The sequence below is a fragment of the Benincasa hispida genome, chromosome 5 (assembly GCF_027475165.1).
Source record: "Benincasa hispida cultivar pf3 chromosome 5, pf3_genome.v1.1, whole genome shotgun sequence".
Lineage (NCBI taxonomy): Eukaryota > Viridiplantae > Streptophyta > Magnoliopsida > Cucurbitales > Cucurbitaceae > Benincasa > Benincasa hispida.
Window position 1 is genome coordinate 8503831 of NC_143482.1, and position 14024 is coordinate 8517854.

The window sequence follows — 14024 nt, forward strand, 5'->3', positions numbered from 1 at the left end:
CTTTGCAGAGTTAGAAGCAGAAGGTACAGACTTTGTTCCTGAGGTCAAACCTCTATGGAACGTCCTGGAGGATGAAGTAACATTTGCCTCACCCTTCTGCCTCTCCTTACTTTTCAGTAAAGATTGGTATGTCTGCAACTCGTTGAGGAGAGTTGTAACGTTATACTTCACTTTGTTAAGAATCACATTGCTAACAAAGTGCAGGAAGCTCTTCGGCAAAGAATGCAAGATTATGCTAACCTGGCTGCCCTCATCGATGGTAGATCCATTCAACTCCGCCATATTAAAGTGGACCATCATGTTTAGCACATGTTCATGAACAGAGGTGCCTTCTTGCATTTTGGAGTTGAATATGTATTTAAGAGCCTCATACATAAGCTGTTCAGACGGTTATCCAAACATCCCCCGTAGGGACTCCATGATCTCACAGCTGAGACCATAGGCTCATGTTTCTTGGCCAAGACTTCAGAAAGACTTGCCAAGATGTAGGCTCATCCCCCGTAGTGGACCATCATGTTTAGCAATTGAAGGATCTCATACCGAGAGTTCCATGAGCGTGTTCAGATCGCTCCGATCTCACCGTGGCCGAAATATAAATTATATACATTCAACACATATAGTTATATAAATAAATCTAATTATCAGCATGCTCAGAACAAGATAATTAAAAGGGAAAGGGTTCCATACCGGTTGAAGACTATCTTCGAACTTCAGAACCCCAACGCAGTGGATCCCTCCAACAGATCTACCAACACTTGGCGGGAACATCGACTGCAACAGCACGATCAATGCGAACGCGAATACCACAACGGGGACGACACCACCACTAATTAGCCCTGGGTATTCTCGGAGTGAAAACCCAAATGGTGGGTTTTAGTGAATTTGGTAGAGGACGGAGGACAAACGAGTCGTGTAGGCAATAAGCAAGTGGGAGAGAAAACAGTGCTATCGTATAGCAGAAGTGCTTATCACATAGAGGAGCTACACGATCATGTATGAAATGCTAAACGATCATTTAGGAAAAACGTATACAATTGTTTAGTTAAATCGTGAGGTAGACGATCGTTTAGACAGAGAAGCAACTATCGTATAGACTCTCGGGCGATCGTCTCACGAAATCTTTTGGGCAGTTGAATAAATATTGAATGCACGATTCAAAATGAAAAATCTTTTCATTTTTAACCCATCGGTTACCATAACCAACGCTGTCCACTACCCACGTCTGAACGTGGAAAAAATGATTAATTATCATATAATTAATTAATTAATTAATATAATCAGATTATATTTATATCCCATAGTTTGATATCACATATCTACTATAGTATTTTCTCCTCTACTTGATATAAATCATATTTATATCTAATTTTCTCCAAAATAATGTATCCCATATATTTAACCAATTATATCATATATAATTAACTAGTCCATATATAATTAACTAGTCCAATTATATCATATATAATTGAACTTCCTCTTGTCAATTTGAACATTTCAAATTAACTCAAACACTAGTTCTCGACTTTATTCAAGCTACCCAGGGGACCTAATGAACCTGTGGCTCGAAGCTTTAACAGTACGTGAATAGTTGACTAAACTCTTTAGCCACGAGATCCACCATCGTTAACTATCAGTGATTCCACTAAAGACCAACAGATGAACTCTTCTTACTACAGATATATTTCTGTGTCCATCAGATATAACCAATCATGAGTATGATGACCCTTCACTGATGCTCGTAAGTACAGTTGGGCCAATTTACCGTTTTGCACCTATAGTTACATCTCACTCTTTAAGTACCACTGATTTCTCTAATGAACAATACAACATAGTCCAACTATATGTGAACACCTCTCGGGGCAAGAGAAGGTGTATGGCGCCACATCGTTCAAGCCTCAGGATCAACCCTTAAGGGAGCCATCTATCTACTTACCCTTGCCTCGGGGAAGGAGTGAATTCCATCTTATGTAGTTGAGTTCTCAACTCCCAAATTAGACGAATCCTCAAAATGGTAGGTTTGAATCGGCGACTTGGCCACTCGCACCCATACAAATTAAAGGACTGCCCTCAGTGGCAGGAGTTCTCAACTTACACAGGATTGAGGTCATGTTACCTATGGTCATCCTAGTGAAGTGAAGTCTCTGTCATGAAGGGTGTTATATAACGAGACGCTAACACTTCGTGGTTAGGTCTTATACAAACCCTTTGTATAGGATGCCCTCGCTCGCATGTCCCCAACACGAATGATTAGGATCAGACCATCTGTGACAAGTCACAATACTTGTGACCATCCCACAAAGCGGGCCGCGTCCGTAGCGTTACCAGGATAAGGTTTCCTTCCTTTATCCATTTACTACAGACCATTTTGGTTATCACTCAAGACATGATCCACTTGTATGTTACCATATACATGCTTGAGTCACATACAGATAACCAGGGATTTTATGTTTATTGGTTTGTGGTAAAGTAAATAAAATAAGTAATTGAGCAAAATACAAGATGTGAAGTAAATATCATATATTAACAATACAAGTGTTCGTACATACTGTTTACAAACTACAGGACACGAGACTTTAGGGCATCAACCCCAACAATAGGGTGCTAAGATTAATTCCACGTCAGTTATTGTGGGTTATTTGCAGAGAATACCCGGGGTTGAGATTACATGATCATGCCAGGAATATCTAGCTTATAGTCTGGGGAGGTTACATTTTATATTATGTGATTCATGTTTGTTTCTGGAAATGCTTTCCCCAAAAATGAATTTCTAAAGTCAAGTTTGATTTCTTATAAAGGCATCACTCACTGGGCTTATAGCTCACATTTTCCATGTTTTATTTCTTTCCCTTCCCCAGGTTGCAGAAGCGGATCGTTTGGGAAAGTCACCTGAGGTCTGAATTAAAATTTTCTCACAGGGCGGGTCTCGGATCATGATAATTGGAAGTTATTAGGATAGTTAAGTTAAAGCATGTAAAACAGTATGTTTAATCATTTATAATCATTAACGAGTTATAATAACCTAGCTTTTAAACTGATAAAGTCGGGCAGTTGATATCACAAAAGGGTGGTGTTGGCTGTCTTCACATCTTTTTTCAGTCTGGGTAATAAGGCTCGGGAGGGGGTGTGACAAATGGTCAAAACAACACGAATGGGAGATTATACGTCATATCCATGTCGTCTAGTTTACTCCAAGCTAGACGACATGGGAGATTGTACGTCAAGACACGTAAAAATTCTCTCATCTTTCAAGGTTGTTCTTACTTGAATCTATGTACCTACAAAGTCTTGTAGGCTCGTCGTTTTCTTATGAGCACTTGAAATAAAAAAATTGTAATTTTTTTGTATGAGTTTTTTTTCAAATAAAGGAAAATGAATCAAAATATTTACAAATATAGCAAAATTTCACTGTCTATCTATGGTAGACCGCGATAGATTATGATTTGTGTCTATCTGTGTCAAGATAGACACAGATAGTAGTCTATCGCAAATAGATTGTGATATTTTTCTATTATTTGTAAATATTTTTAATAGTTTTAACATTTAAAATAATTTTTCTTTTTGCATTTATATTATTTAGAAAATAAAAAAATGGAAAATCAAAAGCAAACATAAACTGATAAGGCTCATGAAAGTAAGAAAGATCAACATTGGGAGGACTTTCTAGAGATTAAGAATTGGGTTTTTCAACCACAAACTTTATTACTTTAATGTCAGCCTCTATTAAATTAAGGACACTTTCTCTGTCCATCTCACAAACTTGCTTCTTGGTTGACTCTAACTCCTCCACCACATCCTCACAATTAAAGTATAAAAATCTAGATCTTCATACCTCGATGACATCAAAAGCGCTCTCCTCACTCAAAGCTCTAAGGCTATCAATTATCAGACTAAGTTGCTTATACGGTAGATGGAACCCTAAGTCTTTTTCACTTGAGCTACCATCCTTTTCACTTAAGTTCCTAGCAAATTCATTTGAGATCCTATCATATCCACATGAGTTTCTAGTTTATCCAACCTCTTGTTCTCCTCTCTAATGAACATCCCCACCTTACCCTCTAAGATATATTATTGCATCAAATCTTCTAAGAAAGTTTTTTCTTTTATTGGGATTGGATTATAACTTTCATACTCATAGGAGAGATAACTCAATAGTTAAGGATTAGGGTTCAAGGGTGGCAGTGGTGGTGTTAGACCTAGGTTGAGTTGAAACTCCCCATAAGGCCACATATAAATATTAATATTAAAAGTCATAGCATGTAAACACCACAATTAAATCAACTAAGGAAAGACTTAAAAACTAAAAATCAAAAAAAAAAAAAAAAAAAAAACTAATGTACACCCTAAATTAAGATTACTCAAATATCATAAATATTAAAAGAAAATCAAAAGTCAATTTTCCAACAACGATGCCAAACATTTGATAACATGCAAGCGCATGTGTCAAATATAATATAGTAATATGGTCAAGAGACCAAGGATTGTTCTCTAGGAAATTAGTTTGATACTTTTAGCTACTCAAAGATTCTTTTAATTTTATTTAGAAAATCGGACTGTGATGAAAACTAATCTAAACTAAACTAACAAAGCACTTAAAGTGACCAAATATGTAGATTGTCACCTAAAAGATGTTCCAAGGAATAAGCTTCATTAATGTCATTATTAAGCATAATTGCTTTGACTCTTGCATTAATTAACATAACATCTAGGTCTAGGAGTCTTTTATCCGGATTGTCCCTCTCAAGATCAATCTTTTTTTTTTTCACCTAACTACTAATTACTAATATCTTGAAACTAGATAATTAGGCAAAATATTAATACTCTTTATCAACAACCTCCACTGTTATTTGACTAGTCTCGCGTGTTCAAACAATAGTCTAGCATGCATGATTTAATCTAAAGCCTACTTTCTCAAGTAAGATTTAAATCATGAAATCATTCAAATATTGGCCAAACATTCAAAAGCATTAAAAATGGTCATACTAGAAAGCATTGATGTAAATTAATATTCAAAAAGCAAAATGTTTAACAAAAATTCATAAAATCTATCTAATCCTAGAACAATGAGACATTCAACCTAAAATGACTTCCATAGATGGAACCATACCAAGAATGCAAAAATACAGAGAAGAATCCAAGATGAAGAAGGGAAAAAAAGAATTATTTGACGTTTCAATCCTGTCTCCGTGATGGAATTGACCCTCCAATGCTCTCCAAATAGCTTCAACACCATCCTCTGCTTAGCACTCTCTCTAGGCCTTAAACCCTCCAAAATTTGATGATTTGAGAATTTTGATGCAAAGTCTCCTTTACATAGGTAAACATTTTCCAAAACTATGTAGGATTTAGATTCTTAAAAGGATAACTAAGAGATACAACCCATAACTATTTGACTTGATTATCAAAAGTGGAGGAAAGAAAATAAAAAATCTAATGCTTTAGGTGGATAGAGAATAAAAAAAGAAAAAAAAGTGGTCATTTGCCAAAAATAGCCATCCATATAAAAAGTTATGACTAAATTACGAGCTCCATGTTTTAAACTAGCGAGACAGTGCCACCCACGTAGTTTTCACGCCTCTTTTTGTCCTTGTTCGCCACTTTTCATCAACTTTGACCCATTCTCTTGCTAAGTCAAACTTTGATCTATTATAGAGGTATTTTTACCATTTTGCATGCTCAATTTCCTACAATTAAACACAATAAAGCATCAACGAACACAAATTATCAATAAAGATAACAAAATTTTAAGCCTAAGAATGTATTTTATGAGTGCGTTTCAATACCCCACTCACATATCTCCACATGAACGATTTCGATCAAATCGTTTGTAACAGTCAAAGTGGGTTATATCTATACTGTCACCAGAATAAAGCACCCAACTTTATCCATATACTAACATGATTTACTTGTATATCAATCATATACTCTTTAAGATTACATATAATAACCATGGATTTTGTATAAGATTTTTGTAATGTAAAATAAAACATAAAAAATAAAGTAACAACTCATTTTATTAAATAAATAATAAATAGTTTATTTATAAATATGCAAACTTTAGGGCATAAAACTCAATATAGATAGAGATTTTTGTGGTTTATTTATTTGGTTCTCCTCAACTATTGATGAGACTATGGTTAGTTTTTTAAAGAAGCGAATTTGCCCCTATGGGGAAGTTTAAGTGACAGGTAGGCTATTCAATATAAAGTTCAACTACTTCTTTTACTTTCCTTTAGTCCAATCTAGTTAACTACAACCACCACATCAATATCAATGCTACTTAATCGACAATTAGGTTATTCAACTGTAAATTTTGTTTTTTAGAAAGAAGATAAGCTACGAAAGGATAAGAAACAAAACACTATGTCTTATCATTAATAAATGTGTAACATTAATTTCTTTCGCAACAAATTTTATTATTCCTAAAATTCAACTTGAATTTTTTTATACCACGATATTATATAATTAATACAAAAGATATGTATTGACCAAATATAATTAATACTTTCAGAATAGTTAATATAATTATCCTATTAACCATACAAATATCTTTTAAATATATCAACACAACTACCTCTTAATTAATTTATTTGTTATTGACTGAAAAACAAACAAACAACCAATATAGGTACCTCTACCAAGCAAAACTAATATTATAACACTGCACAACTCACAATACTATCTCTTATTTATTTATTGTTCAGTAACCAATAATATTCAACTAAATATAAAATTTCCTAAAAAAAAAAAAAAAACCAAAAAAAAAAAAAGTTTTTTATAAAGTAAAGTACCATATTTACCCTTATAAAAACATTAATAAACAGATTATCCTGCCCGGGAAGAAGAACAGAACAGAACAGAATAAGAGAAAATGGGTGCTTCTCAATCAGTCTCTGAGAAGTCCATTCATGAATTCGTAGTGAAGGTAAATTCTCATCTTCTTTCCTGCTACACTCTTCTTCTTCTTCTAACGAAGTTAAATCCTTTATGATGTTGAAGGATGCCAGAGGACAAGACGTGGACCTTAGCATCTACCGGGGGAAGGTTCTTCTTGTGGTAAATGTTGCTTCAAAATGGTGCGTCTTCTTTTCTTCTTTACTTTGTTCTTCCTGGTTACTTGAAATCATGGGATTCTAATTTATGGAGAATTTTGAATTGTTTGGGCAGTGGTTACACAGATTCAAATTATACCCAGCTGACGGAACTTTACACCAAATACAAAGAAAAAGGTCTGTACGTTTCTTGATTCCACTTCTATTAATTTTCCTAATCCTCATCTTAGCAAGATATTTGTTGCTTTCAGGTATTGGTGATTTGGTTCCTCCTCTTTTTTTGTGAATGATGGATTATTAGAGTTTCTTTGAAAGCTGTACTATAATCTTCTATTTGGTTTAATATGGTTCATTAGCTTCTTTACTTCGTTAACTGTACCTATACGCTGATTTCCAGGCTTAGAGATCTTGGCTTTTCCATGCAATCAGTTTTTGAATCAGGAACCTGGATCCAGCCAGGAGGCACAGGAATTTGCCTGTACAAGATTCAAAGCTGAGTATCCAATATTCCAAAAGGTATTTTAGCGTTTTTTTGGTTTTGTTTTTTTCTTTAAATTTTTATTTTAGTGATTGTAGTTAGTTTGTTATCTATAATTCCTATTTTGTAACTAGAGTTTGTTAGATTTGTTCTTAATTAATTTCACTCTTGCACTGTACAGATAATCAGAGGTTTTATCTGATAATTCAATGAGAATCAGTTTTTTCCCTCCATATATTTTTCGTTGACTTGTTATTAATTACTTTTACCCACGCATAGCCCTCATCCTTCTCGGTCATTCTACCCCTTTTCGTATCTGTATGCAATGATTTTGTCTCATGATGTTTGAACCTTGATGTGGACAAATTTGGTTCTTTTTATCATTAAATCTTCTTCTGCTTGTAGTTTAAGATAGACATTAGATCTATGCTACTCATAATCCTACTAATTTGAAAGATTTATTGTTCTATATCTGTTGACAAGCTCAACCGGTCAACTGTTACCCTTACTCTATCTGGTTAGTATCTCCCAAGTCAACTATTGGTGATGTAGCCAACTCACATGCAGAGCGGTTAATTCCAGATCTTCGATTTTCTCTTAATCATTTCTTTTAGTTTTGCAGCTCTTAAAAGGTGAACTACTAAGATTGATCTATTAAGTTCTTGTGGCACCTGCCTTTTGAAAACCTTGTTTTAGCAATGTGATTGTTGTTCATCCTAACAATAGCAAAATGAAAAAAAAAAAAAAAAAAAAAATCACCTATTAGAGTTGTTCTTGAGGTCATCAGGCAGGTCAATTTCTCTTGTCTCATGGTTTATTTGAACTATTTAGATCCTTAAATTTGGTTATGAAATGTTCATCGGCTCATGAAGTTCTTTATGGATTCTAAGTTGGGGAAGTAAATTCCATGTTAAGAAATATAGCTACTGTGTTTCTGGAAACAAAATCTTTTCAGTATCTAGACATAATATAGATGTGGCTGATAAACTCGAAGATATTGGGGGAAAAAAATTTCTTGAAGCTATTGGAGAACTATTAACTTACAGCAACGTCGACTTGCAGCAGAGTATAAACATTTTGTAGTATCCATGTACAGTAGTGCAGATCACCCAATGGAAGATGTCCAAAGTTGGTTGATGAGTTTCAAATCTCCTTGGGAAAGGAGAAATTTATTACTAAATTCTCACTTAGGTATTGTAAAACTCTTAGTTTTGAGACAATCAGAATGTATTATTCCATTCACTAAAGATATGAATATATACAAGTGTACAAGAGTGATCAAAGAAGGAAAGCATAGAAAAGGAAAATATAATAAAGATTTTTACAAGAATGGAAAACCCTAACGATAGAACTATAACAGGTTCCAACCAGCCTTTTACCCCAAAGCCTAACAACCAATACAGCTACTCCAACCCTCATAAAGATTTTCTTACCTCATCCACATCCCAATTAAGCATTTCCATGAAACCTCCTGAGCAACAAGGAAATCTAAAATAGTCCAATAAGATTATCTGCAAACTCTGGCTAATACCAATACGAATGCCATATATTTGGAAAAGGGCACTGCTTCTATTTACTATCCCAAAACAAATCTAATCACCTAGGTCCTCTCTGGCCCCTTCTTACTTTTTCGTGACACCAATTCACCTCCTACAAAGACAATAACTTCAGGTTGATCTTCTCTCTTCTCTAGATCCAGGCCAATCAACATCTCAAGAACATTCATCTTTTGCATGACTATGATTTTTATATAAGATTAAGGTGGAGCTTTTGGGTAACATTAGAATTTGTTCAATTCAGACCAATGATCCACTATAGGAGATTGCATATATTGAAAGTGCTAGGTCATGTTATTGCTAGATAATTCAACTTTCCAACTAATCTTCTATATCTCTTAAAATCTTTAAATAATTCTCCTGATGAGTTGCAGATTTGGTAGCCTTTAGATACTATATGGTTTGACTCCTAATTTTCTTATGTCAAATAACAAATCAAGTACATATTTTCATCGGGACTAAAGCTACATTTCTTTCTTCTCATCACCTCAATACTTAAAAAGTACTTTAGTGTTCCAATATCCTCAGTATGAAATTGACCCTAAAAGAAAGTTTTGCTTGGAGATATACCTAAAGTATTGTTTCCTGTGATAACAATATCATCAAGATATACATGAAGTAGGGTAATTCCACTCTCAAATCGTTGGTAGAAAATAAAGTGATTAGACGTATTCTTCTTCATACCAAGTTGTTCGAGTGCTTCACTAAATTTATCAAACCATGCCTGTAGACTCTGTTTCAAACCATACAAAAATTTTCTAAGACTACAAACTTATCACTTTCCTCCTTAGCAACAAAATTTGTTGCTCCATATAAACTTCCTTCCGGAGATTACCACATATGATGTAATCTTGGTTCTTACTACTGTCGGGTTAGTTAGTATTCTGTTGTGTGTAAGGATTTTAATCTTTTCATTAAATGTTGGCATGTCAACCTTCATCTAGTAGTCTTGTGGCTGGTTGTCATGTTCTTGGTCATGATTAATTTTTATTGGTTGCATAAAAGGGAAATTTCGAAGAAGTTCATCATTGCTGTTTGCTGGAAGACTCTGTTACTTGATCTTCTTGCTGTATTTCTTAATTTCTTACTGGAGATGGTGATCGTGCGCTGGTGATATTGGATCTTGTGCAATTTTGTTATCCTGGTTATTTTTTATTCCTATTTCTTGCATTTCCTCTATTATCCGAAGGTTGAGGAGGTGGAGGAACAACAGTTAGTTGCTCGAGTTGTCGGTTAATTGTCCCAACAGTGTGTGAATGTCTTCAAGACTCAAGGGTATCTAACTAATATCACCTTCAGTCTTCAACTGACAGCTTCAAATGAACCGGATTTGGCTTCTGCGGTCATTGCTGCAGAAAGAATGTGATTTTGGGTATTTGCACTGCGTACCAAACTAGAAGTTGCATTGGATTTCCCAGCCATGAGGTCTAAAATCTTTTGGAGCTTTGATACCAATGTTGCATACAAGTTTGGCAAACAAGACTTTATGAATAATGCTTATGAATTAATTCATTAAATTCCAACCTGTCCAAGATTTCCCACTGCTGCCTCCTGGGAATCTGGGTCGTGTCTTAGTTTAAATACTAAGCCAAGGGTGGATAATAGCAAGTTAGGCTGATGAGAGTTAATTAGTTCCTCTTGATAACTTTATGTTTACAAAAAAAAAAAAAAAAGAAAAAGAAAAAGAAATAAATAAATAAAATAAAAATAAAAATAAAATTCAAGGAAAATGAAAAGATTAAGAACCTTTCACAGGACAGAATACTAACTAACTAACTAACTCCCAACAGTAGTAAGAACCAAGATTACATCAATATAGAAAAGCATTCTTTGATGAAAAGGTCAGTACTTAGTAGTATTGAAAAGTAAGGGAAGAAGAAAGAAGACAAGATTTTACGTGGAAAACTCTATACCAGGGAGAAAAAACTACGATATAGAAATTTTATTAATTTTGTTACATAGTACAAGGCAGCCAAACTCAGATATAAATAGCCCCAAGACTGAAACCCTAGAACAGTAGAAAAAAGACAAAAACACCCCCTAACAGAAGTTAATTTAGCAACCAGAGAGAAAACTGTCAAAATAGTCAAAATCCTATATACTTAAAGCATAACCTTTAGCAACAAGTTATCTTCCAACCGAGAAACTGATTCATCCGGGTTAACCTTGATTGGAAACACTCATTTACATCAAATTGCCTTCTTTCCTTGATCATATGTTGAAGAATGAACTGGTATATGACATATGCCTGCAGTCGTCCCCTAGAGTATACTTGAGTAACAAGGGTATGAGGGATTGTTGCTAAAGGATCTTAAATAAAAGTCTCAACTAACATCAATGAAGTCATTACAAGGAAAAAGAGAGAGAGAGAGAGAGAGAGAGAGAGAGAGAGAGAGAAGGAAAAAGAAGCAAATTCACATTTCTACTGATTTTCGTGTCTCACACCAGCTCTCCATTGGGCATTGCCCCCCAAAAATTGCTTCATTCGTATTCCCCTTCAGTTTCCAATAAGTTTTCCCTTGGAAGTCGTGCCTAAAAAGAAAATAGTGAATTTATAGGTAGAGTCCCCCATCACTTGACCAAACTCCATCGTTCAGCCCAACTTTATTCTTTCTAGGACAAGTCTTCTGAAGTGGGGGTCTAACAATAGTAGTAGAAGGCCATGTAGTTATTGTGTGTTTTATGAGCCGAATCTGGTTTTTTGGTCTATAGGAAAACCTCGTGTTGTATCTTGTTTAAGTGTTGAATATGGTTTCTGCCCTCATAGATGCTACTGTCAGATTTAACCTAGATTCAATCTGTTCTAAGAGAACTTCACATCCATCTCAGCGACCTCTTCTACCATGTGAAAAATATATGTGCAGCCCATTTAGCAGGAACCTATACATGTCCAATTTAGTCAATCAGAAAAACATTTTGCCGATGCGCTAATGGAACTCTGTGTCTTAAACAATTAGCTTACACATCAAACTTCCTGTGGTTACAACCCGTTTAGGGGGTGATAAGTTAATAGTGTTTAGTTTCTCATTTATAAATGCCTTTGACCCTTGGCATGACACTGTCACACGTGATTATTACCCCATGCTGTCACGTGCTAGTTAGCATATATCCTCCTTTCTTTGCCATCTTTTCCTCTATATATACCCTACATGTTTCCCTTCTAGCTCGATAGGCTGAGCTTATTTTCTCACTACAAGGAAAACATTTCACTCTCTCCTTCATTTTCCTCATTCATGCCTCTCGAACAATCAGTGCAGGAAGTTTGTTTAAAATTCAATCTAACATATTGAAGACAACCCTCTATTTCTTCTACAAGGTCCTTTCACTCCCCTTTGATGCTCTATTTCATAACATTCTCAATCTCTTATGTTGTCGGCACTCATAATAAGAAGATAATGATGTTATAAAAATGAAAAGCAGAAATTTCCTATAAAACAATGAATAACAGAAGTAGAACCGCACAAAAATTTGATATACTTGCTTGGTTAATTAATTTTTGAAATGAACCAATGTCTTGCGATTTAGAGATATCCCTTCTACAAATTATTCCACGCCATACGTAGTCTCCTTGTATTATTGTAATGCTGCAATAAATGGCTGTAGTAGTCTCATGGGTTGTTAGATTTATTTTCGTGAGCTCTACCACTATGGATATTGACCAACTATATACGGATTGAAGAAGCTCAGCCTGCGCTTGTTCCTACCACTTTCATTTATCAATGACAGCTTGATGTTTCATTAAGAAAACTCAGCCTGTGCCTTCTGCTGCACCGAGCTGAACTCTGTGTAGTATACCATGCTGTACTTTGAACTTATCAGTGCATGATCTTGCAGAGAGTATCGTTTGGTCACCTTCATCTAAATGAGAATTATTAAATTTATACTTCACTCTCTAAACTTAATCCTGGTTTTGAAAGACATCCCATCTTTTGTTTTCAGGTAAGTGTGAACGGTCCTGATACGGCACCCATCTATAAGTTCCTTAAAGCTTGTAAAACTGGATTCTTGGGGACTAGAATAAAGTGGAATTTCACCAAGTTCTTAGTTGACAAAGAAGGTCATGCCATCAAACGCTATGGCACCACTACTACTCCCCTGGCAATTGAGGTAATTCTCAATAGCTCTTTTAACATTTGTAAGGTCTATTTGAATTGACCTTTGAAGTGTTTATATTTTTTTCTGCACTTATATAAATACTTATTTAAACACTTAAAAAGTCAATCCAAACATTCATTGTATACCGATCTGTTTATGGGTGAAAATGAACCTATTGCTTGTCATATTTCTTTGTGATGCAGGCCGATATCAAGGAAGCACTTGGAGAAGTTTAAGGGGGAGAGCTTGTAGTGCGCTTGGATGAAGCTTAGTCCCTTCATATAGAGACATTATTAAGCAAGATTTGGCTGTATTTATACATTGAAACTGATCATGTACGGATTATTTGACTGACTTCAGCTCGATCAAATTAAGTAAGCCGATAACCCTGCAATGTATTATTTATGAACAAGGGTGCCAATGGAAGGATTACAGAACTATAAGACTTTCCATCTTTCATACACCTTTATGTTCGTAAAGTTTTTTTTTTTTTTTTTTTTGAAATCTTTTATGTTTGTAAAGTTGAAAGGAGTTTATTTGTATCAAGGGTGCCAATTGAAGAATTTAGGAGTTGTCTTTCTTTCTTTTACAACTTTTTTTGAACAGGATCTATTCTATAGGTTGTATAACTGTGTCCTTAAGTTCTAAGGAGACGAGGCTTTCTTTGCATTTGACTTTTCAAGATAGTGATGGATAAACATTTCACTACACCCATAATACTGATATAAGGTTCATATACATGGAATAAAAACAGTGTATAAGTACTTGGAACAAAATAATAATTCAATTTTTAAACTCATGAAACCTCAAACTAATAATGCAAGAGCATGTTAGTAATACAAGTTT

The 14024-nt window shown here is 34.7% G+C and overlaps 1 protein-coding gene across 1 annotated transcript; it reads left to right on the forward strand.

Annotated features, from left to right (window-relative positions):
- Nucleotides 1-6649: 6649 nt before the first annotated feature.
- On the forward strand, nt 6650-13741 carry LOC120077957 (putative glutathione peroxidase 5). The gene is made up of 6 exons (XM_039032095.2): nt 6650-6922; nt 6997-7073; nt 7165-7226; nt 7447-7565; nt 13023-13190; nt 13382-13741. The coding sequence occupies exons 1-6, from the start codon at nt 6869-6871 to the stop codon at nt 13412-13414; spliced, it is 513 nt and encodes a 170-aa protein (XP_038888023.1). The 5' UTR covers nt 6650-6868; the 3' UTR covers nt 13415-13741.
- The last annotated feature ends 283 nt before the right edge of the window (nt 13742-14024 follow it).

Bases quoted from the DNA above. Each gene is read 5' to 3' on its own strand.
- LOC120077957 (XM_039032095.2), top strand. From the start codon at position 6,869: ATGGGTGCTTCTCAATCAGTCTCTGAGAAGTCCATTCATGAATTCGTA. The intron at 6,923-6,996 runs GTAAATTCTCAT...ATGATGTTGAAG, and splicing joins TTCATGAATTCGTAGTGAAG to GATGCCAGAGGACAAGACGT. The intron at 7,227-7,446 runs GTCTGTACGTTT...GCTGATTTCCAG, and splicing joins CACCAAATACAAAGAAAAAG to GCTTAGAGATCTTGGCTTTT.